Below are 25,959 nucleotides of genomic sequence, written 5' to 3' on the forward strand. Positions count from 1 at the left end.
AAAGAGAGAGGATTTAAATCTCCCTGTTTTGGAAACAGAAGTTTCGTTACAGTGCGAAGGATATTACGACAAGAAACAAATCTAAGTGAGTGGCTAATATTTACAGGAAGAATACATCTGACTTCTAAAAGTCTCTACATTAGTTCTGATGAATACTTACACTGCTTGCTCATCCAGTTCATTCCCAATCTGCCTGGATACTGTTTTAAGGGTTCCCACAGAGTCACTGATTATATCCAATTGTTCATCTTGACTACGGAGCATATGGTTCTGTTGCTGCAGAGTATCATCTAAGAATTGTCTGTTGGGACTGTCCAGTTCATTTTCCAGTTTTGAATATTTTGTTGTTCCATGAGTAGATGGCACTCTCACAGGACTGTTCTCAAGAAGAGGCTGTGAAATACACCAAAGTTAATTGGACTGATATACGTAAATACTAAAGAAACTGAAACAGTGACCAAATGTAAATAATCAGAAAATTAAGTAATAAACACACTAAATGGCCATTTAACTTAAACTCCTAGAAATTATATCAGTGAAATCCATTAAGTAATGCTAGACCTGCAATACAACCAATCTCATATGACAAATTCGAAGAAGAAAAAAGGGACAGGGGTAAAAAGGAAAGTGGCTGAAAAAGTTCAGACACAGAGGTGGGAAGGAGGTTATATATAATGTAACTGGCTAGATGAAAAATCTACTTGTCAAGTAGCAGTAGGAGAATACACACATAAAGGTAAAGCTTTCATATCCAGCATCCCAGTCGGAAAGGAAAACTGTTACATCCACATTCTTGGATCATGCAAAATGTAGTCTCTAACCAGATCTTCAAACAGCTAACCACACTGTACGGTAAAATCAAATTTGAAACAGCACGGTAAATTTCAAACATAAATATCAACAATTAGAACACAAAGGTTTACATTTACATCACAAAAGAAATGTATGAATGTGTGTGTTGGTTCTTAATTGGAGAAACAGGAAACCTGGTATTTGCCAATTACGTCGTCATCCACCTTCAGTGGAAAACAATGGCTTGAGTAAACCATACATATTTTTTGATGCAGAACCTGAGCATACAATAAAAATGGGGGTTCCCATTTGGAAATAGAAGGCTGACCTGTTCACACAGGAGGGGTGGTTAGGAAGTAGCCAATTGCAGCGTAGGCAGATGACCCTTTTACTAATATTAACTTTTCATGTAGCTCATTTTTTTCTTATGATGCATTATTTTCCAATAGAGTTAGTTGTCTCAAGTTTCAAGTTAGAATAAACACCCTATTGTTAGTAGGCAGATTTGGGAAAGAGGGGGGGGAGGGGCACTCTTGAGTGAAGAACCACGGGTCAATGGTATGGACGATAGGAAGACGGCACAGGATGGAATATTCCTGCTGGAAGGTTTATGAGGAGACCCTAACTAGATGAGAAAGCACTGCCCACAAAGGGCGATGGGCATTAAAATCCCTTATAAAGAGGAGGAGACAGTGGAGTTGCAGAGAGAGAGCAGTTGAGGCAGCAGCTGTAAGTGTCCTGTCAGAAGGGAGATAGAGGTTGCACACATTGACAGCAGAGTCTAAGTGGACCCAGACAGCAACCACTACCAATGTGGTACAAAGGGGATCCAGATGTGGTTTGTTAAAAAAAAACTGGCTCTGAGCACTATGGGACTTAACATCTGAGGTCATCAGTGGCCTAGAACTTAGAACTACTTAAACCTAACTAACCTAAGGACAATACACACATCCATGCCCGAGGCAGGATTCGAACCTGCGACCGTAGCGGTCGCTCGATTTCAGACTGAAGCGCCTAGAATCGCACGGCCACACCAGCCGGCATGTGGTTTGTGCACTATATTCGAATATTAAATTTAGTAGTTTTCAATCTTTCATCCAAATATTAGCAGGGTGTTTAGATTTCGTGGCATGCAATTGCAGTTGTAGTTGTAGTTGTAGTTGTAGTGGTTCTTAAATTCTGACAAAATTGTTTGTGCACTGTTACACAGTTATTAAATTTAGTATTTTCAGTGGTGTCTCATACTGCTTGTGGCGAAATAATGGTTTAATGAACTTTTTGGAAACATTCTCCCACCTCTTTTTTTTCTGTGTGTTGCAGTGGCTTAGCAAATTTCATGCAGTGGTTTTCAGCTGATATTTTTTATTGTGTCTAGTGAAATATTTCAGTAAAATTTTCATTCACTATTTTAATTTCGTTGAATGTTCCAATGGCCACTTGAATTTTTGGTTTTAGCTAAGAAATTGTGTGAAGTTTTGGTGGTATTGGTATTAAATGTGGCTTAGTAGTAGTAGTAATAAAAGTTGTTGCTTTCTTAGTGGAGAGAGAATTTCGAGACCACTATTGTTAGTTGTTTAAATAGCTCTACTGTTGTAATTGAACTTAGTTGCTGAAAAAACTAAATGTCTCCTTTACCTGTTAAAAATTTTACAATGAGTGAGATGTGTGGGCATTGTCTTAAGTTTGCAAGTAGTGGGTTTCAATGTGGGATCTTTTCAAAGTATTTTCATTGGGAGGGGAGGGGGGAATGCAGCAGGGTAGTCAGTGGGCATTCTAGCAAGATGTCACACTCTTAGAAAAACTCAGGTTTTATGGAACTGAAGGCTATACACACAGCTGACTTGAATCATGCTTAACAAACAGAAAGCAAAAAGTTGTGCTGAATATCACAAATAACGTTGGGAGGGTGGTAAATTGTAATGAATGGGGAGTTATCACAAAAGGAGTCCCACAGGTTTTCCTTTTGGGTCCTCTGCTGTTCCTTATTCATGTGAATGACCTCTCACGTAACGTTCAGCAAGCAGAACTAGTACTTTTGCAGATGACATGAATGTTATAATAAATCCCATTTCTGAAAAAGCAGATGAAGATATTGTTAAGGATGTCTTTCAAAGAATTATTAAGTGGTTCTCAGAAAATGGACTCTCCCTTAAATTTGAAAAAACTCACTATATCCAGTTCTGAACACCGAACAGAGTCATACTGACAATTGATGTAGCATATTAATGGGCCTCAGTTAACAGGGTAGAGTCTTCAAATTTTGAGTGTTCACATTGATGACAACTTGAACAGGAAGATGCATTTCACTGAGTGTCTCAAACAATTAAGTTCAGCTTCTTTCGCTCTTTGTATAATTGTGAGTCTTGGTAATAAACATATCAGCCTCCTAATGTACTTTGCATATTTCCACTCAATAATGTCTTATGGAATAGTTTTCTGGGGTAACTCACCACTTAGACATAAAGTATTGATTGCAAAAAAGAGAGCAGGGAGAATAATTAGTGATGTTCACCCAAGGACATCATGCAGGCATATATTCAAGGAGCTGGGTATTTTACCTGCACCATCAGAGTACATATATTCGCTAATGAAATTCATTATAAATAATCCATCTCAATACGCGAAGAACGGTGATGTTGATATGTACAACACTAGAGGGAAAAATAACCTTTACTATCCATTATTGAAGCTGTCAGTTACTCAAAAATGAGTACATTATTCAGCAACAAAAATTTGCCAAACAACAAAGTGTCTGGCAGGTAGCAGATCAAGTTTTAAATCTAGCTTAAAATCTTTTCTTTTGGACAACTCCTCGTATTCCATGGACGAATTTCTGTTTCAAAACTGGTTAAAAAAGAATTGTACCTCTAAATGTAGTTGCATGAGTAGAACTAAAAAATTTCAGTAATATTAATATTAGCACTATATATATATATATATATATATATATATATATATATATATATATATATATATATATATATATCTCGTAATTTGACTTGTTCCACATCATATCGATACAATAATCGTGAAAATGATGTATTGAACATGAGATAACTAAACTAAATTAAAACTAAACTACGCACAGATCATGTAATTCAAGTAAATAACAGGCCACTGATTTTCATACATGGTGATGACACCCAACAGCAACCCAGGTGGGTACCGTATGATTTACATCAGGTGAATTTGGTTGCTGAGATATCAATGTGAATTCACTATAATGCTCCTCAAACCAATGTAGCATGGTTCTGACTCCATCTCATCAAAATGAAAGAGGATCAAGTGGTTTCAAGAATATTTAGGAGTGAAGTCATTTCATAAAAGCTCAATGGAGACACCTGGAAATACATGGCTAAATGAAATTAAAACAATATGCAACTGGCTGGGTATAAGTAATTAGCTAGAAGTAGCACAAGACAGAAGTATTTGGTGGCAGTATGTGAGATTAGCATGGGACCTTAGACACACTTAGAAGCCAAGAAGAAGAAGAAGATTCTTTCCAAGTACATTCATTCTTGTAATGTTATTTCGGGGATTTTTATTCATACCTTGTAAAATATTGATATGTTATTAGACTATTATGTGATAACCATGCAAAGTGACTTACATAAAATTAAGCAAAGAGCTGTGGATGGGAGTGGGATTAAACGTAATATTACCTGTCTTGCAGTGCGATCCCTGTCTCTACCTCTTGAAATGTTCATCTTGTCTTTCATTGTCTGCAGAGGAGATCAAACGAGAACAGAGAATTACTTATTTTGTAAACAGCAGTATGTTAACAACTTTATAGTGACATTCAGTCTAACAGTTGACAATCTGTAATTAATATTTGGAAAAAAAGCAGAAACAAAATTTCTCACCTTCACTTCGTCTCGTGTTTGGTCTATAAAATTCCTTCGGCTGCTCAATTCCTTGTTGTCAATTTTAAATTTTCCTGGATTTTTCTCAACAATGCGTGAAAAAGTTAAGGCTGCAACCATAGTTTACAAGACATAATAAGAAAATACCACACAGTACACAGATTATTGAACCACAAAGCAGCTGTCAATCCCCCCCCCCCCCCCCTCCCCCTCCCCCAGGCATATATTTATCATTTCTTCAGCTCTTGCAGCTTCCACCAAACTTTTTCTAAAAAAAATAAAAAAAAATAATGGTGATGTTACCTGCAAGATGTTTAGGCTAAACTGCCTTTTGCCAAACGCCACAAAATATACAGATTAGTTGGAAGAACATGCATATTTTTCATTACGAAAACTGTAACAAAATACTTTAATCTCAGCTCATATCCACTCCAAAATAAGATGTCAGTCTCAGATATAAATTAATATTATTCTTCAACAAATGTACTGCATTTCTGCTTTAAGATCAAATATTAAACTCTCCTTTTTAACATATTATTTTGCTGTTATTTTAAATAGTAGATACCTGTTACATCTATCTGGATTCCACTGTTAGTAAGACTAATAAAAAAGGCTGAGCTTCCAGCAGATCAAGTCCCTCCACCCACTGTAAATAAAAGCTACCCTCTGTCAAAGACAATACATCAGATCTCACCACAGCTTGTCAAACTTTCCTTGCACATTGTGCCATCTAATTTGTTTTTAAATAGTACCAGTCTGATGGCTTCATGCAGCAAGTCTTCTATGTTCAGCCACTGCCAATGTTATGGATCTAAAAATAGCCATAATGTGTGTAGTATGCATTACATATTAAACATTGTGCTGTGCTTCTAATTTGTTGGCTCCAATACGACTGACAATGCAATCGCAGGTCAACCAGGGTGTTATTTACAACTTCTCCACATCTACAATCCACATCCGTACTCTCCAAACCACTGTGAAATGCATGGCAGAGGGTACTTCGTGGGGCACTCAACTGCGCAGTCATCAGCGCCCATACAAAGTCCCAATTTTTTCACAACCCAATCTAGCCACTGTCATGGATGATGATGATGATGATAAGGATGAAATGATGAGGACAACACAAACACCAGTCCCCAGGCAGAGGAAGTCTGCAACCTGGCCAGGAATCGAACTCGGGACCTCGTGATGCAGAGGCAGCAACGCTAGCCACTATACATTAGGGCTTCTTGCTGCTCCATTCACATGTGGAGAGTGGGAAGAATGGCTGTTTAATTGCTTCTTTGCATTCTATAATTAATCTAATCTTGTTCTCACAATCTCTGTATGAGTGAGACATAAGGAAGTTTTGGTATATTCCTAGAGTCATTATTTAAAGCCTGTTCTTGAAACTTTGGAAGAGTGTTGCAGAGATGCTGAAGAAACTGAACTGGCAGACACACAGGCCAAACAAACCTGTGACCATTCACGCTGCCATTCTCTGCATACAGTCAATATCCTTTATTAATCCTATTTGGTACGGATCCCACACAGTTCAGCAATGGATCCCAGACACTTTAGCCAGGAACTTACATGTGATTTGCAGAGTATAGATGTAGATGTAGCTATATTCAATGATGGGTCACACATCTGATCTTTAAGCAATCTCCTTCATAGACTAATTGTGTTTTCCTTGTATTCTATGAGCAAATTGAAGTCTGCCACCTGCTTTACTTACAACTTAGCCTGTGTGACTATTTTGTGTCATATCCTTACAAAGTTTTATACTCGATATGAATAAAATAGAGGGAAACATTCCACGTGGGAAATATATAAGTTTTTATATAAGTTTTTAATATAAGTTTTATACTCTGGTATTTGTACGAGTTGAACAACACCAACTGCGACTCGGTGATACTATAGTCATAGGACACTATGCTTTTTTTGTTTCGTAAAGTGCTCATTTAAAGCAAGCTGCCAATCTTTGCACCACTTTGAAAGCTTATCATGATCTGCCTGAATACCTGTGCGGCTTTTTTTCAGGCAGTTCTTAATCACACACAACTGCATGATCTGCGAAAAGTGTGAAGCTACTATTAGTATTGTCTGCAAGATCAATATACAACACGAACAAGAAGGATGAAAACACACTTCCCTGGGTACACCCAAAGTTAGTTCTCTTCTGAGATGGTGAGTTACAATGTGCAGTAAAATGACCTAATTTCTCGTTTGATAGCTGCTCAACGCAAAGCATCTGGTTAATACTAGCAATGGGTGGGGGAGTTGGGGCTTGTTGACTCACACACCATTTCTACCCCTGTGACACATGCTAAGGGGAGTTCACTTCCTCCATTCCCTGCTCTGCATTATTTTGTAATTAACAAAGTTTGACAAGTAGCTGTTTTCACACCTATAGAAAACACACTGAGGTGACAAAAGTCATAAAATAGCAATATGCAGATGACAGTGGTATTGCGTACAAAAAGTATAAAAGGGCAGTCCGTTGGTGGAACTGTCATTTGTACTCAGATGATTTATGTGAAAAGGTTTCCAATGTGATTATGGCCACACAATGGGAATTAACAAATTTTGAATGGGGAATGGTAGCTGGAGCTAGATGCATAGATGCATAGAACATTCTATTTCGGAAACCATTAGGGGATGCCAAAATCCACAGTGCCAAGAGTGTGCTGAGAATACCACATTTCACACACTACCTCTCACCATGGACAATGCAGTGGCCGACAGCCTTCACTTAATGACCGAGAGCAGTTGCATTTGTGTAGAGTTGTCAGTGCTAAGCCGGCAGATGGTGGCCGAGCGGTTCTGGCACTACAGTCTGGAACCGCGCGACCGCTACGGTCGCAGGTTCGAATCCTGCCTCGGGCATGGATGTGTGTATTGTCCTTAGGTTAGTTAGGTTTAAGTAGTTCTAAGCTCTAGGGGACTTATGACCTCAGCAGTTGAGTCCCAAAGTGCTCAGAGCCATTTTGTCAGTGCTAACTGACAAGCAACACTGTGTGAAATAACCGAACATATACATTAGGGCACTGTGGCCAAAATTAGTGGTATGAAATGAAATGTCGTGTGGCTATGGCCTCCCGTCGGGTAGACCGTTCACCTGGTGCAGGTCTTTCGAGTTGACGCCACTTCGGCGACCTGCGCGTCGATGGGGATGAAATGATGATGATTAGGACAACACAACACCCAGCCCCTGAGCGGAGAAAATCTCCGACCCAGCCGGGAATCGAACCCGGGACCTTAGGATTGACATTCCGCCACGCTGACCATTCAGCTACCGGGGCCGGACAAAAATTAGTGGTAATGGACTATGGTAGCATATGACTGATGAAAGTGCCTTTTCTAACACCGTGACATTGCCTTCAGCACCTCTCCTGGCCTTGAGATATGTCAGTTGGACCCCAGATGACTGGAGAACCATGGCCTGGTCAGATGAGTCCCAATCTGAGCAGGTAAGAGCTGATGGTAGGGGTCATGTGTGACACACCCCACGAAGCCATGGACCCAAGTTTTTTTACAAGGCACTGTGCAACCTGGTGCTGGCTCCATAATAGTGCGGGCTGTGTTTACACAGAATGGACTGGGTCCTCTGGTCCAACTGAACCAATCACTGACTGGAAATGATTAGGTTTAGCTATTTTGAGACCATTTGCAGCCATTCATGGACTTAATGTTTCCAATCAATGATTGAATTTTTATGGATTACAATGCACCATGTGGGCACCAGGTCACAAATGTTCGCAACTGGTGTGAGGAACATTATGGACAATTTGAGTGAAAGATTTGTCCTCCCTGATTACCTGAGATGAATCCCATTAACACTTATGGGACGTAATCAGGAGGTCAATTCACACATAAAGTCCTGCACTGGCAACACTTTTGCAATAATGAATCGTTAAAGAGGCAGCATGGCTCATATTTTTGCAGAGGACTTTTAATCACTTTTTGAGCCCATGCCAGGTCAAATTGCTGCATGGACAAAAGGAGTTGTGATACATATTATAAGGTATCCCACGACTTTCGTAAACTCAGTGTATTGTAACTTAGGCTTGTCAGATGCACATCATCAAAATTCTTCTTCAAAATGTAAATGAACAGAGTTCACAGTCTAGTCAGGTGATTTCGAATGACATCATCGCGGGTTTACAAATATTTGTTCCAAAAATATGCTGACATGGTTCCTTTCCACCTTAGTGTCACAACTGAGCCAATGTCCAGTCATTTAGCTGGCAGATATTGCTGTAGGCTCAAGCCAAAGTATTGTGCTAGGTATTCTACAGCACATCACCGAGCAAAATACAGATGTGCATACAGCAACAGGATTGTAGACTGCTGCTAACAATGTAACAACTGTTCAGCTTGTCTGTCTTATGTAAATGGCAATCACATGAAAATGAGACAAATGGAAAAAATAAGTAAACTGACCATTTCATCTTACAGTGGAAAAAAGTAGTAACAGTTATGGCACTTAGATCTGAAACAATAAAAAGCTTACTTACTTTCTTTCATCTGCCTTATTTTCTTATAACTGCCCTTTATATGACAAAGTGTTATGTCATATTCCAGCACAGGTAAGCTTGAGATCTGCAAGGGACTGCATATTACAGGTACTGGTGTTTATTATTATTTATTAATTTCACCCAACACAAAGAGAATGGTTTTGGAGAACATTGAGGGAAACGTTTTAAATATTACTAAATAGGTTCTGAGACCACGTTCCAACCTTGGAAATAGCCCCGGCGCAGACGGGGGGGGGGGGGGCAGAGTTAGGAGGTGGAGGATGGCGGGGGGGGGGGGGGGGGGGTGACGAGGAGATAGAGGGTGGAAATGGGGGGCAGAGATGGCGAGGGGTTGGAGACCGCAGGGGGTTAGACAGACGTAGAGGGAGTCGAAACAGGCGGCAGAGGATGCATGCAGTGCATATTTCCTGACGATGTATTAGGAGCTGTGCGACCGTATCAAGCCCTGTCTCAGTCGTCCCTCATGTGGTGTGGCTAGTACACCTATGAATGTTAGATTTCTTTTCCTAGGAGGAATCGTAGTTAGTGCCTGCGATAGACCAGGTATTTGTTTTCGTAGCATCAAAATCTCGAACGTAATATAACATTTTATAATGACTGCTAAAGTACCACAACATTGTTTGATCGCTATGTTTGGCAACGACCAGACATGAAACACAAACACTTTTTTGGTCCTACGTGTTTTACTGATTCAGAAGTAGGAAGCCCAGGCGTCAAGAAGCAGTGTAGATAATGGAGGTATGGAAGTTGAGTTTAGAGGAGCATTTGAACTACGAGGGTAACTCAATTATCATCCGCAAGTTATACTTTCGTTTATTTTGGTAGTACTGTCGTTTTACGTTGATGACAAATGCTTTGTTTATTTGTTGTTATACCTTTGCAATATTCAAGCCGCTAGGTTAGTTTCGTTATCGCTGCTGTGCTGTTAATCATGGCTGCTCCGCAGTCTATTTGCACCAAAACAGAGCAACGTTCAGTGATCAGTTTTTTGTGGTCGGAAGGCGTATCAGGGGCAGAAATTCATTTAAGACTTTCGGTACAGTACGGGAACAATGTGTGGCCCTGAGCACTATGGGACTCAACTTCTAAGTTCTAGGGGACTAATGACTTCAGAACTAGTTAAACCTAACTAACCTAAGGACATCACACACATCCATGCCCGAGGCAGGATTCGAACCTGCGACCGTAGCGGTCTCGCGGTTCCAGACTTCAGCGCCTAGAACGGCACGGCCACTTCGGGCGGCGGGAACAATTTTTTGACACAACAATACGTCATACCCGCCCCAGAGGAGAGAGACGTATTGAAATAGACAGTTTTCATACAGGATGGGGCCCCATAGCACATCACTCGTGAAGTTCACCTACTTCTCCCAAACACATTTGGAAACAATCGAACTATCAGCCGACCATTTCCAAATATTTGGCCGGCACGATCACCTGGTCTCACTCCCTGTGATTTCTGGTTGTGGGGTTACCTGAAGAACGGGGTATACCAAGGAAACATTCACACATGTGCTGATATGAAGCGCAGTTTATCAAGAGACGTAGCCAGCACACCTACGGACATGCTTCGTATTGATTCTGCATTATTTATATTCGTCATGTCCTTGAAATTAATGCTACCAAGTCTGGTACTCGTGCGGTAATTGGTTTCTGTGTTATAATGTGTTAAGTAGGGAAAGTTCAGTTGGAACTGACTAGTATTAAATATTTATTTATGTATTACATACATTACGAAAACATGCGCTTCTTGGAAGGCAACGTCGTGTCAAAATTTAGGAACAATCCGTAAGAACTTTCGAAGATTTACGATTTCGAACAAATGATCATTTACATTTTTCATGTTTGAAGACTAAAAGACGAATGCAAATTTGTACCAAAGCCATGACTCAAACCCAAGTCTCCTGCTCATGAGGCAGATGCGCTAGCTCACGCTACCATGGCGCAGTGGCTTTGCACAACTGCACGGATTACCCCAAAACGACTCCTCCCTCACTCCAAACTCACATTCACGCCTCAGCCCCCCTGGTATTCCCTCTAAACTCAAATAGCATTGCAGAGGAACTCCAACTGTACTGGAATAGCATCTCAACATCGAGCAAACACGGGGGATCCTGCCTGCAATCCAAACACAGCTGCTTTAATGAAATGAAACTATATGCTGCTAGAGACCTTTTCAAGTCTCAAACATCTATGATGTATACAGGGTGGACCATTGATCGTGACCGGGCCAAATATCTCACGAAATAAGCATCAAATGAAAAACTACAAAGTACGAAACTTGTCTAGCTTGAAGGGGGAAACCAGATGCTGCTATGGTTGGCCCGCTAAATGGCGCTGCCATAGGTCAAACGGATATCAACTGCGTTTTTTTAAAATAGGAACCCCTATTTTTTATTACATGTTTGTGTAGTACGTAAAGAAATATGAATGTTTTAGTTGGACCACTTTTTTCGCTTTGTGACAGATGGCGCTGTAATAGTCACAAACACATGGCTCACAATTTTAGACGAATAGTTGGTAACAGGAAGGTTTTTTAAATTAAAATACAGAACGGAAGTACGTTTGAACATTTTATTTCGGTTGTTCCAATGTGATACATGTACCTTTGTGAACTTATAATTTCTGAGAACGCATGCTGCTACAGCGTGATTACCTGTAAATACCACATTAATGCAACAAATGTTCAAAATGATGTCCGTGAACCTCGATGCATTTGGCAATGCGTGTAACGACATTCCTCTCAAAAGTGAGTAGTTTGCCTTCCGTAATGCTCGCACACGCATTGACAATGCGCTGACGCATGTTGTCAGGCGTTGTCGGTGAATCACGATAGCAAATATCCTTCAACTTTCCCCACAGAAAGAAATCCGGGGACGTCAGATCCGGTGAACGTGCGGGCCATGGTATGGTGCTTCGACGACCAATCCACCTGTCATGAAATATGCTATTCAATACCGCTTCAGCCACACGCGAGCTATGTGCCGGACATCTATCATGTTGGAAGTACATCGCCATTCTGTCATGCTGTGAAACGTCTTGTAGTAACATCGGTAGAACATTACGTAGGAAATCAGCATACATTGCACCATTTACATTGGCATCGATAAAATGGGAGCCAATTATCCTTCCTCCCACAATGCCGCACCATACATTAACCCGCCAAGGTCGCTGATGTTCCACTTGTCGCAGCCATCGTGGATTTTTCTTTGCTCAATAGCACATATTATGCCGGTTTACGTTACTGCTGTTGATGAATGACGCTTCGTCGCTAAATAGAACGCGTGCAAAAAATCTATCATCGTCTCGTAATTTCTCTTGTGCCCAGTGGCAGAACTGTACATGACTTTCAAAGTCGTCGCCATGCAATTCCTGGTGCATAGAAATATGGTACGGGCGCAATCGATGTTGATGTAGTATTCTCAACACCGACGTTTTTGAGATTCCCGATTCTCGTGCAATTTGTCTTGGGCATCATCATTTGTTGCAGGTCGTGGTTGACGTTTCACATGTGCCTGAACACTTCCTGTTTCCTTAAATAATGTGACTGTCCGGCGAACGGTCCGCGTAGTTTTTTCGTTTGATGCTTATTTCCTGAGATATTTGGCCCGGTCACTATCAATGAACCACCCTGTATATGCAGACTGAAGCAAAGAATGAAAATTTGTAGCAAGGCTGGGATTCAAACCCCGGATCTCCTGCACATTAAAGCACCTATGCCTGGGTTTCTGACAGGATCCCCTGTTTTGTTCGATGCTGAGGGGCTGTTCGGATACAGTTAGAGAGGCTCTGCAATTCTGTTCGGGATTAGGAGGAATACCAAGTTGGCTCAGGAGTGAATGGGAATTTTGATTGAGGATGGAGGCTAAAGCAGTCCGTGCAATTATGCAAAGCCACTTTGCCAGGGTGGCTAGTGGTTAGCGCATCTGCCTAGTGAACAGGAGACTTGGTCACAAATTCGCAGCCATCGCTTCAGTCTGTATATATACAACATTGATGTTTGAGACTTGGAAATGTCTCTGGAACCATAGATATTCATTTGATTTACATTTTTAGTTATGTAGACAGTGATATGCTACACATTTCGGATACGAGACTTGTTATGAATTAGCAAACAAAGTTTCTTAGAAGATTAGGTTTTTAGTTACCTTGGAAAGCTTACATCGTCAAGCGATGCGCAACCATCCATTCGAATTTGGCAAGGAAGATAGTTGCTGGCAGCAACAGCGAGTTATCCACAGAACGACAGCGGGGCCGCAAATTGCGCGCGTAATGGCGTCACCGGCCCTAAATTGAGTTGACAGCTAGTTTCCGAGCAGATTAACCCGCTTGTAATCTTGACGCATCTGGCACCCCGCGGCGAAAGCTGAGACCGCGACCGGCTCTTGCTGGCCTTGCTTCGCACGTGCTTCCGGGAATATCAACAGCGAGTCTGGGGGAAAGAAAATCTCTCCAACAGCTGCTGGAGTCGAAAGAGACAAAGCTGGCAGTTGGGTTCATAGACACGAATGTAATTAAAATGCTACGAAAATGAGTTACTTACTACTTCATACGCGGTACAAGCTACTGAACCATGGTTTTCGGCAGAAGGATAAGCTTTTTGCTTCGCAGTTAATGATAATCACAATTGTTTTGAAATGCTGAATCCAGTATATTGTACTTTAAGCAGCACTTATTTATAAATGGTGTTAGACAGAAGTAAGTTTGAAAAAAAAAAGTAAGTTTCCAAAAGAACGACCCAGACATTTGCCTGAAGTGATGTCCGAGGAAACCACGGCGTTTGGGAGTCCTTGAAATGAGCATAACGATACTGTACTCGTTAAAGTTTACAATACAAATCTTCGGAAAATAGTCTTGGAACAGTACAGTTTCACCCGATTTTCCACGCTTAATAGGGAGATACTTTATACGCACCACTGTCATGTCTCCCATATTTGGTGCATATGTGCCTTTCCCCCAGATAAGGTTCACTACAAACTTTGTTACACAATACTCCGACTTTCAAGGTAAGTTCAATGACGTTGGGCACCAGGTAGTTGACATCAGAAAATCACATATCGATGGTAGGCAATGGAAACCTACTAACTCCATTTTGTTAATTTTTGCAGGTGAAGCAAAAGAAGTTTTTTAAAAAATAATATAAAGTGGAACAGAAAGTTGCTACATATGTAAATGTGAAGAAGCAGCCTAGTAATTAGCAGATTAGAAAAGTCCTTGCACTTTCAAATCTCTCTCTGATTATGGAGTTACTAGTTGCTGGAATTTCGAGTTTTCAAAGACAGATGGAGTTATGATGTTTTCATTGCCTACCATAGATTTGCGAAATAAAGAACCACGAGTACCGAAAGAAAAAGTGACGAGAATAGGAGCGACAGATGGCCAAGCGTTTAGAAAAGAAAATGGCCAGGTACGATTAGGAGTACTGAGAGTTCCGCACAAATATGAATATAGAATACTCATTTTACTAAGGTTTGAAGCTCCTCTTGATGTTGTTCTAGGTTTGCGATTTAAAATTGGGTTGTTTTGAAAAATCAACCTTACGCAAACACAATTGGTTTATTTTTGTATTTATCCAGATATGTTTCGATACCAATGTGTCGTCTTCTGTGGGTCAAATTTTTATTTCTGTAAAGTGTAATATCATATTTATAATAATTTAACTGTTGTAGGCCTAAGAATTACAATATGTGCCATTTGCTTTGTTTTGTTTAGACGCTCACCTTAAAATTACATCGCTGGATGAACTGCATTAATTATACACCCATTTTTGTGTTCTTTTTCAACTTTTTTTTTGACAGCATGTCATCTGCAATTAGCCATGAAGAAAATTAATGCGTATTTATCAAGAACTGTTTCATGGGTAGATTTTATGTGCGTTTCTGTGCTTTTTTCGTCCTGTTATTTCAAGGTGAGCGTCTAAGCAAAACAAATGGCACATACTGTAATTCTTAGGCCTACTACAGTTAAATTATTATAAATCTGATAGTGAACTTTAAAGGAATAAAAATTTGACCCACAGAAGATGACACACAGGTATCGAAACATGTCTGGGTAAATACAAAAATTGTGTTTGCATAAGGCTGATTTTCAAAACAACCCAATGATTACAGAAAGTTAATCGATTTTGGGAATCGAGACTTTCGACGCTTTTTGCCTGTTATCGATATTGATGCTGCCAAGATGTCGGTCTCAGGGCTTTGAAGACTTTCGAGAATGTGTTAATATCAAGCTGGACGTCAGATAAATGACGAAAGAATTTTTTCGTGTGATATATTTATAAATTAACAATTTTATCGTCCTTTTCTGTTTTCCGTCTTTCCCTTAGTTGCTATAAATTCGTGGAGGTATGTTCCGTCCATGCAACTAATTGAAGACTGTTTATTGCCATGCCATACACCTTTCGCTTCTTTTATTTGGGAAGCATCTTCAGTGGCGATTTCCAACGCTGTTAACTCATGCGTCTTGTCCTGGAGATGTATTCGTTAGTTTCTATGCTCCAGCTGGCTGATTTCTGGCGTTATTTCGCCCACTTTCGTCACATCGCATTTATCACTTGCACTTTCTATTTTGTGGTGTACATATGTGTGTTTTCAGTGTAACAATTTTATGATTTTTCCTTTGCTTGTACAGTGTAGCCTTGCTTCTTGCCAAATTTCATGATTCTACGTCAGCGGGAATGCCCTATAGCTTTGGATGAGTGAATTTTCTAGTATCAAAATATGTGACCTAAATTGCCGTATCTTTTGATTGCACTGACTTAGAAGCTTCAATTTTTTACGCCGCGAAGGGACTGTAGACCTTAATACACGACATAAATTTCAACTTGATATTTAACAATCTGACGGACAGACAGACAGACAGACAAATCGAGTGACAGACTACAAAGTGATCCTATAACGATCCCGTTTTTACAGATTGAGTTCCTGAACTCTATAAAGGAAGATTGGGAATAAAAGCCGACGAGATCACACGATACTACTGGGGCTACGGAATACGCCAAGTCGTTTTTTAAATATCCGCCCGGAATTTGCTTAAGTAATTAGGCGAAACCACGAAAACCTAAATGTGGATTACCACATGAGGGGGGGGGGGGGGGGGGGGTTTGAACCGCCGTCTAGCAGAATGCGAGTCTATCGAGCTGGCCACTGAAATCCTCGGTCAGGAGGTCGCGAGTATTCCGCATATTTACAGACCGGTATCATGGGACCATCGAAAAATGCTGTAAGACGCATTTATTCACAGACAATCCAATTCGGTCAAGCGACCACCTTCAAGTCACGGACTGATGTTGCCTTAGGTTAAGGGAAGGTTCCTTGTCGCTGAATACCTAATTGTTACCAGTTGCAGCATCGACATGAAAGAGTTAAAAAATAATATGCGTAAAGACATTATAATACATAATATACGTATACTGATGAGCCAAAATATTATGACCACTGCCCAAAGCGAGATTGACTGCCGCCTGCTGGCGTTGTGTGCACGTGATGCAGTGAGGAAAGTACACAGGGTCAGCAGAAAGATTCTGAAATGCTTGTACGGGTCCCGCAGTGGAGCTTGTGCTGAGAAATAACTGTTAAGAACAAAATCGATACGTTGCCCCGTTTCCGAGCTACGAGGGCTATTCGGAAAGTTAGCTCCAATAGGTCGCAAAATGGACACCACTGTGAGAATAAAAAAAAAAAGTTTTATTTGCAATAGTTAGCTATACCTTACAGCTACTTCTCTACATAGTCGTCGCTCCGACTTAGACGTCTGTCGTAGTGTTGTACGAACTTTTTTTTTCCCCTTCAATACCCTGTTATAGAAGTCAGCCGCCTGCGCTTTCCGCCAATTCTCTATACTGGTCTACACCTCGGTTGTCCGTGCTAAAATGTTGGCTCCATACCCAGCGGTTCGTGTGACTAGAGATGAAACTCAGGGGAAGCCGATTACGGGCTGTGTTGAGGGTGATCAAACACTTTCCATCGAAAACGCTGCAGGAGCATCTTCATTGTCTCTGTTGTGGACCTCTGTTGTGTTTTCTGATGAAAGCTGGTTCTGTCTCGGTGCCAGTGATGGCCGAGTCTTGGTTAGGAGGAGGCCAATTGAGGGCCAGCAACCAACCTGTCTGCGCGCTAGACACACTGGACCTACATCTGGTGTTAAGGTCTGGGGTGCGATTTCGTACGACAGCAGGAGCACTTTCGTGACTATCCCACGCACCCTGACTGCAAAAATGTTCATAAGTCCGGTGTTTCGATCTGTTGTGCTGCCATTCAACAACAGCATTCCAAGAGGTGTTTTCCAACAGGATAGCCGGCCGCTGTGGTCGAGCGGTTCTAGGTGCTTCAGTCTGGAACCGCGCGAGCGCTACGGTCGCAGGTTTGAATACTGCCTCGGGCATGGATGTGTGTGTTGTTCTCAAGTTAGTTACGTTTAACCAGTTCTAACAAGGGAACCTCCCCATCGCACCCCCCTCATATTTAGTTATAAGTTGGCACAGTGGATAGGCCTTAGAAAACTGAACACAGATCAATTGAGAAAACAGGAAGAAGTTGTGTGGAACTGTGAAAAAATAAACCAAATATACAAACTGAGTAGTTCATGCGAAGATGTGCAACATCAAGGGTACTGAGAAGGCAGGAGCGCCCTGGTCTCGTGGTAACGTGAGCAGCTGCGGAAGGAATGGTCCTTGGTTCAAATCCTCCATCGAGTGAAAATTTTAACTTTTTATTTTCAGGTTATGTGACAAACTCTTACGTTTTCATCACTTTTTTGGGAGTGATTATCACATCCACAAGAAAACCTAAATCGGGCAAGGTAAAAGAATCTTTTTACCCATTCGCCAAGTGTACAAGTTTGGTGGGTCGACAACATATTCCTGTCATGTGACGCACATGCCGTCACCAGTGTCGTACAGAATATATCAGATGTGTTTTCCTGTGGAGGAATCGGTTGACCTATGACCTTGCGATCAAATGTTTTCGGTTCCCATTGGAGAGGCACGTCCTTTCGTCTACTAATCGCACGGTTTTGCTATGCGGTCGCAAAACACAGAAACTAAACTTATTACAGCGAACAGAGACGTCAATGAACGAACGGACAGGTAATAACTATGCAAAAATAAAGAAAGCAAAATTTTCACTCGAGGGAAGACTTGAACCAAGGTCCTCTCGTTCAGCAGCTGCTCACGCTACCATCGGACCACGGCGCTCCTGAGCTCACATTGTCCACGATATTGCTTATGTGGCCCATGGACTACTCAGTTTGTATATTTTGTTTATTTTTTCACATTTCCACACAACTTCTTCCTGTTTTCTCAATTGATCTGTGTTCAGTTTATCAAGGCCTATCCACTGTGCCAACTTATAACTTAATCTGAGGGGGGTGCGATGGGGAGGTTCCCTTGTAAGTTCTAGGGGACTGATGACCTCAGATGTTAAGTTCCATAGCGCTCTGAACCATTTGAAGCCACATAGCGTTGTTCTAACTCCACATGCTCTACAGAGTGTCGGCATGTTGCTTTGGCCTGCTCGGTCAACAGATCTGTCTCCAGTCCAAAACATATGGGACATCATCGGTCGACCACTCTAATGTCATCCAAAGCCAGCGTTAACCGTTCCTGTCTTGACCGACCAAGTGGAGTAGGCATGGAACAAATTGCCATCCGGCACCTGTACACCACAACGCATACACGTCTGGATGCCTGCATTCAACATTCTGGCGGTTACATTGGTTTCTCCTTCACTATTTACAACACTCTGCCACCGCTGGGGTAACTTTTCTATACAGCGACTGTAGAAATTACGTGATTTTAAAGCGAAGAAGTGGTCGAGCAATGTTCGGAGCGCATTTGCATCCGTAAAGGAAGTTCCTTGAAGGTTGTGCGATAGAGAGCGGAAAAAGTGAAAATCTGAGGGCACAAAATCAGGTGGGTAAGAAAATGACTTCCTGACCCAACTCCTGAATAGCGTTTTTTTGTCGGTCTAACAGAGTGGAGGAGGGCGTTATTGTGGAGTAGCATTACTTCACGCAGTCTTCCTGGTCATTGATCTTGGACTGCGTCTGCATGACGGTTCTGTTGTTGACAGTAAATGTTAGTAGTGATGGTTACACCTCGAGGAAGCAATTCACAGTACACCACACCATCGCTGTTCTACCAGATGCATAACATAATCTTTTGCGTATGTGCGCAGGTCTTTGAACGGGGAGCTCCTATTTGGTTTGGGCCCAACCATTCCTTTCTTTTCCTGTTAGAATAAAGACAATGTTTCTCGTCACAAGTAACTACCTAGGAGAAGAATGATGGGTGTTGTTCACGAGCCAACTGATGACGGGCAAGCACAGATGCACAAATGACCACCTCCTGGTTTTTGTGATTTTGCTTCGAGTATGCGGTACCCATACACTAGATTTTTGAATCTTCCCCATTGCATGCAAATGTCGCACGATGGTGGAATGATCAGATTTGTCAGTTCTCGAGTACACTGACGTGGATCATTGAGGATTAATCCGTTTAAACAATCTTCATCAAACCTCTAAGGTCTTCCTGAACGTGGAGAATCACTAATGTCGGTCCCTTTAAAACGAGAAAACAATTTTTCTTGCCGTGCTCTGTCCACTGGCATTATCCCCCTACAGGGCGGGAATGTTTCTGGCTACCTCCGCTGCCGTCAACCCTCTATTGAACACAAAGAGACGAATATGTCGGAAATATTCCTATTTGTTCACTTGGCACTCCATTTTCTAGTGTCCACAGTTCCAATCACTATCTCCAGATGACAAATTGATAATATGCAAACTCAAACAGCAACAATGAGCCACAAATAAAAAATGTCAATCGATACGTAAACCAATAGAAACTGGAATACCAACATGCAAAGCAGGAACGCTACGAACTTAATTTGAATAATTTATGCTTGCAAAAAATTTTTGGCGCTACAGTTTCTGACCTTCCGCGGCCCGCCAGTGGCCGACCATGGCTCTACGTGTTCCATGTTGACCCAACGATATCGTCAGTTACGACTGCAGTGGGCACATCATCATGGAGACTGGACCGTGGATCAATGGAAATTTGTCGCCTGGTCCATGTCGAGGGTCGTGTGCAGATACCCATCATCCAGCAGAATGGCTGCTCGAAGCATGCACAGCGCCACGGACGAAGGTTGTTGGTGGTGGTAGTAGTATTATGCTTTGGGGAACGTTAACCTGGGCTTCCAAGGGACCTGTGGTAGTAGCTAGAGGCACCATGACATCTGTGCACTACGTAAACATTACTGCGGACCACCTGCATCCTTTCATGTGATACCATTTTCCTTCAGGATAACAGTCCAAGTCACAAGAATCGTCCTGCACTAGTCTCATGAGCGTGATGTCTTGGCCACAAAATTCGCCTAATGTGAACCCAGCGGAACATGTGTGGGACGCTAACGGACGCCAGTTCTGCGCCCACAAACTAATTTACGGGAACTGTGTGACCTGTGTGTAGACACATACCTGAGAATCCTGCCAAGGGCTTGTCAGATCCATGTCACGCACAATAGCTACTGTACTGCTTTCCAAGTGTGAACCAACACTGCGTAAAGAAGATGGTTGTAATATTCTGGGTTATCAGTGATCGCATACCACATATTTTAATCTACATCCACACTCCGCAAGCCACCTGACAGTGTGTAGCGGAGGGTACCTTGAGTACCTCTTTCGGTTCTCCCTTCTATTCCAGTCTCCTACTGTGGGGGCTCTAATCTCTCTGATTTTATCCTCATGGTCTCTTCGCGAGATATACGTAGGAGGGAGCAATATACTGCTTGACTCCTCGGTGAAGGTACGTTCTCGAAACTTCAACAAAAGCCCGTACCGAGCTACTGAGCATCTCTCCTGCAGTCTTCCACTGGAGTTTATCTGTAATCTCCCTAACGCTTTCGCGATTACTAAATGATCCTGTAACGAAGCGCGCTGCTCTCCGTTGAATCTTCTCTATTTCTATCAACCCTATCTAGTACGGATCCTACACCCCTGAGCAGTATTCAAGCAATGGGCGAACAAGTGTACTGTAACCTACTTCCTTTGTTTTCGGACTGCATTTCCTTAGGATTCTTCCAATGAATCTCAGTCTGGCATCTGCTTTACCGACGATTAATTTTATATGGTCATTCCATTTTTAAATCGCTCCTAATGCGTACTCCCAGATAATTTATGGAATTAACTGCTTCCAGTTGCTGACCTGCTATATTGTAGCTAAATGATAAAGAATCTTTCTTTTAATGTCTCTATGCATACTGCTTTTGTTACTATTTCATTTAGATTCTAGCACTGATGATGATTATGTATTTGACGCCAAGGAATGTTCCTAATCCTGATGTAATGGTAATCCGTGACATGCAGACGGTTGCTTTACCGAGTCCGGGTGTCTGAAGAAATACACGTTACAGCAGCTTTTGATGGTTCCATGATGCCGCTCTCTGAACACATTGAAATTCTGCAGCACTAATTAATTAAACTGAAACATCATGCAGAATGCAATAGTTTTTCCACGCATGTCAGTGTTTATGACGTCATATCTCCTGAAATATATATGGTACCATGATGTAACTTTGTAGGCACGTTTAGAGGCATATATAGATATATTGTTCGCGAAATTTATTGCGAATAGAGTTAGTATCACAGAAGTAATACATTTTTTGTCATGCGTGGCGCGGCAGTTCTTTCGCGTCACGTTGTTTAAGACGTCACATCCCATGATGGGTAGGGGGTTTTTACCCCCACAACGATTTTACCTGACGCTAAGAGATTTGTGTACCAAGTTTGGTTGAAATCGGTCCAGAGGTTTAGGAGGAGATGTGGAACATACATACATCCATTTTTATAATATGTATGGATATACCCGTTACGGGGGCTGCTCCCTGCTGCAATGAGGCACCGTCTGGTAGCATTCAGCGACGCGGAGTGTCACGGAGGGGACAGCGACAGTATACCGCGCAGAATCTCGTGTATGGATCTCTGCGAGAGAATAAGCTACAGCAGAATACAGACAAACCTGCTGCACTTCTGTAAGACAATTCAGACTCCCATACGGACGGGAACATTCAAGCGTCGTCTGCCACTGTCAGCCTGTGCTTGGCGGCGCAACGCGGCTAATAACTTGCAGTACGTGCTCTCGAAACATTCCGTAACGATAGGGACAGAACTACTAGCTCTCTCTTACTTACAATTAACCATAGGACGACAAGAGGTTAGCATCAAAAGTTGAGGCATTGGAAGTGAGGTTTAAAAGGCAAAGAAAAGGTGAAAAAATCGGACAATTTCGAATGGCACAATGGCCTGGTGCAAGCCTCTCTATTGGACGCCACTTCGTCGACTTGGGGGTGCCTAACAAACCCCAGTTTTCCGACCGTGGAAAGGGGATGTACCGTTTAATGTAGAATATGAATAACGTTTGTTTCTGGCGACTGCTCACATCGTTGAGAGCTGAAGGGTAGGTTAAATGGACGACCAAAAAATACGTAGTCCGCCCAAGACTCGATGCCGCGACCTCTGTTTCCAGGAACACGCTTTACCGCTAGACTACCCGGCCCGACAGGTATGTCCGTACATAGTTCATCGGTAGGGTTTGATGAGTGAGTTTGCGAATGTAAAATATGGACATATACGGTTGTATGTTTTGATTGTAATGGCTTAAAAGCTTGAATTATTTACGCCGCCAGGGGGCCGTAAACCTTGGAATTTGGCATAAATTTAAACTTTATACATCTACCCGTTCCTGGGGAAAAAGGGACCTTAACAGATGGATGAATGGACGGACGGATGGACGGACGAACGAACGAACGAACGAACGAACGAACGAACAGGCCGCCAGGCAGACAGACGGACAAAATGATCCTACATGGGTTCCGTTTTTACCCCTCGGGATACGCAACCCTAAGAAGTAAAGTACTGTACTGACTAACTTTGTCTTTCTACAAAGATGCACAGAAAGACATCGTATCCCTTTTTAGAAACGAAAAATTTTCTCGCCGAAGTAGTTTCACTGTTCTCCGACAGAAATTCGGTTGAGAAGAATCAGACGTTCGTATAGCGACTCCCTCAGCTTCATAGATGCGCGCGGTTATATAGACGAAAAATGTAACGCATACCAACAGCGTGGAGCGAGATTGTCTAGCAACATAACCAAGCTCTCCGTGATTCCATGGCACAACCAGTCATGAACGGTGTACGTTTCAGACCACCCAGTTGTTATCTCACGTTCTGGCATGACAGTCCAACTTGAGAGTGTTTATCCCGCAATACTTCCAATTTGGGCACATTTCTCCAATACCATTGCGAAAATTTCTGCGACAACATTTAAAAGCGTTATATCGCCGTATTTTTCTATTCCGAGCCCTGACAAAAACTATATACATCAATTCAAAAAGGTATTTGCATCAATGCCTCTGTCCATACTGAAGTTAGAGAGTACAAAAATGCAACAAAATTACGAACTTCCCTGCGTACCATTATTTTCAGAAAACATCGTTTAGGTATCTTGAACGCCTGGCATATGGAGTAAAGCGTTTTTGTTCATGAGAGTTTTCATACACTTCCAGAAGTGATTTCTCGCGATTCCGCTAAAAAATGGTTCAAATGGCTCTGAGCACTATGGGACTTAACATCTCAGGTCATCAGTCCCCTAGAACTTAGAACTAATTAAACCTAACTAACCTAAAGAGATCACACACATCCATGCCCGAGGCAGGATTCGAACCTGCGACCGTAGCGGTCGCGCGGTTCCATACTGAAGCGCCTAGAACCGCTCGGCCACCAGCGGCCGTCCGATTCCGCTAAACCTATTAGCCAGTTACCAGTAAACACCAGATTCTTTAACGAACTCCCATTTACAAAACAGCTTTGAACGTTAATGTGTTTAATATTTGACGTTAAGCATGTAAGCGAGAAGAAGTCTGGAAAAGGTTTGAAATTATGTTAAAGTTTGTTATGAGTGCTCTCATTATAAAACACTGGATGAACATAGGCTGGATAATTTCCGCTACATTTTAAGCAAAAGCAAGTTTTTCACGTATCTAAATGTTTATGACGTCATATCTCCTGAACTATGCGTCGCAGAATGGCAATTTTGCTGTTACATTCAATGGTATAATTGTGGACACTGTCTGCGAACTGTGTTGCGAATAGAGTCGGTAGTAAAGAAGTAATAAACTAAAACGCTTTACTGCACGAACAGCGAAAATATAGTAAGAGGAACTTTTTTCCCTTTCATCAATTGTGTGCGTGTGTGTGTGTGTGGGGGGGGGGGGGGGGACGAGAGGGGGGGGGGGAAGGGGGAGCGGCGAAAGAAGTTTCGTAAATGTTTGAAATGTGTGTGAAGTTTGTGGGAACTCTGTAAATGCTCATTCTCAAATAGTGGATGAATAAAGTCAGAGTACTCAATTACGTTGCCTCAAGACACGGATCGCATTGAGTCAACACTGTGTGTTTTAGCAATTACCACACAACTTAAGTTTGAGCAACTCATTTACACAAAAAATGGCAATTTCTGCAGAAATAAAAGGGGTGGAAAGTATTACTTGATGCATCAAAATTCTAAGTTTTTTTGCTTGTTACTTACTTCACTAATGGTATAATCAAGAATTATTCTTTATGTGCAATGATCCAACGATAAAAAAATACTATTTAAGCATGCCGTAGAAATACACCAACTTGTCAGACACGGACTGATTCGGAACTCTTAATAAATAAAAAAGCAGCACTGGAGTCACAGAGCCAAATGAGCCTGGCAATCGTTAACAGCTCAGAATTATTAGGAATAGAATTAAAGATTCATGTGGCACGTAAAATAAGCTATTTGTAGCTTTAATCTGCACGTGATTATCTCGCGTGATGCGTCAGCTTTCAGTACATCTCCCACTTTAATCAGTAAGTGAATTATTCACGTCACAACTTCAATTCTTTATCTGTACTCTCTTGTTTCCTGTTATAATAATATTGTTTCATCATCTTTCCTTATAGTTTTCTTCCCTTCCGTACATGATGCTCGAGATTTGTTATGTATCCCCATCTTGTATTTTAAGTATTTATTTTTTAAAACAGTTCGTCATTTGTCATCTTTGAATGCTGTTTCTTTTTAGATTTGTCTAGATTTCCTTTTTAAAAAACTGAAAAAATTGTTTTATTAATCCTATCGTACTTGCTCCCTGATTTTCTCGTTATTTCCAGTATGTTGTGCCTCTCGTAATATATATCGTTATCCCTTATTTTTAACCATATTTTGTTTTTATTGCACTGATAATTTATCACAGAATACTTCACATTTCAGCTGATCACATACACATCAAACACATGTTAATAACTGCAGCATACTGACTCAGTTCCGCCTTTTGACACGCTCCATCTTCTTCTTCGTTAAGCCGTTTGCTCCTTCCATTTCACACAGTCTCTTCTATTGATTTATTTCTTCCTCTGCTGGAGAGGGGATGTGTGGATGCGGGCAGCTAGGACGGCGGCACAGTTGACCTGCGCAAGAGAATGTAATATGGGCTGTGTTCTCTGCTGTATTTCAGACCCTTCCTCTTTGCACATTTAATACGAATTCCGAAGCGAGACTGCCGTCCCCTTGTAGCCAAAGGAAAAGTCTAAACGCCGGTCGTCTTTGCTAATTTTCGGCTTGAGCTGCAGGAAGGGGCGTCACACAGACGCCTTCCTGCTGCTCTTCCGGTAGTTACCAAAATACGGACGCTACAGCTATTCTCAGCAGCCGACAGACAAGCTTCGCCGCTTCCTCAGCAGCTGTGACTTCTGGATCTGCTTATATA

At 41.8% G+C, this 25,959-nt stretch overlaps 1 protein-coding gene across 1 annotated transcript in view; it reads right to left on the reverse strand.

Moving 5' to 3' along the window:
- Nucleotides 1–25,959, reverse strand: part of LOC124612955 (syntaxin-6) — a 196,114-nt gene that overhangs the window by 4,189 nt on the left and 165,966 nt on the right. The window contains exons 3-5 of the mRNA XM_047141475.1: nt 4,656–4,750; nt 4,455–4,514; nt 161–393 (exon numbers count right to left, since the gene is read on the reverse strand). Of these exons, the coding sequence (XP_046997431.1) occupies nt 161–393; nt 4,455–4,514; nt 4,656–4,750 (388 nt within the window). The remainder of the gene's footprint in view (nt 1–160; nt 394–4,454; nt 4,515–4,655; nt 4,751–25,959) is intronic.

This window comes from Schistocerca americana, chromosome 4 (genome assembly GCF_021461395.2).
Source record: "Schistocerca americana isolate TAMUIC-IGC-003095 chromosome 4, iqSchAmer2.1, whole genome shotgun sequence".
In the NCBI taxonomy this organism is placed as follows: domain Eukaryota; kingdom Metazoa; phylum Arthropoda; class Insecta; order Orthoptera; family Acrididae; genus Schistocerca; species Schistocerca americana.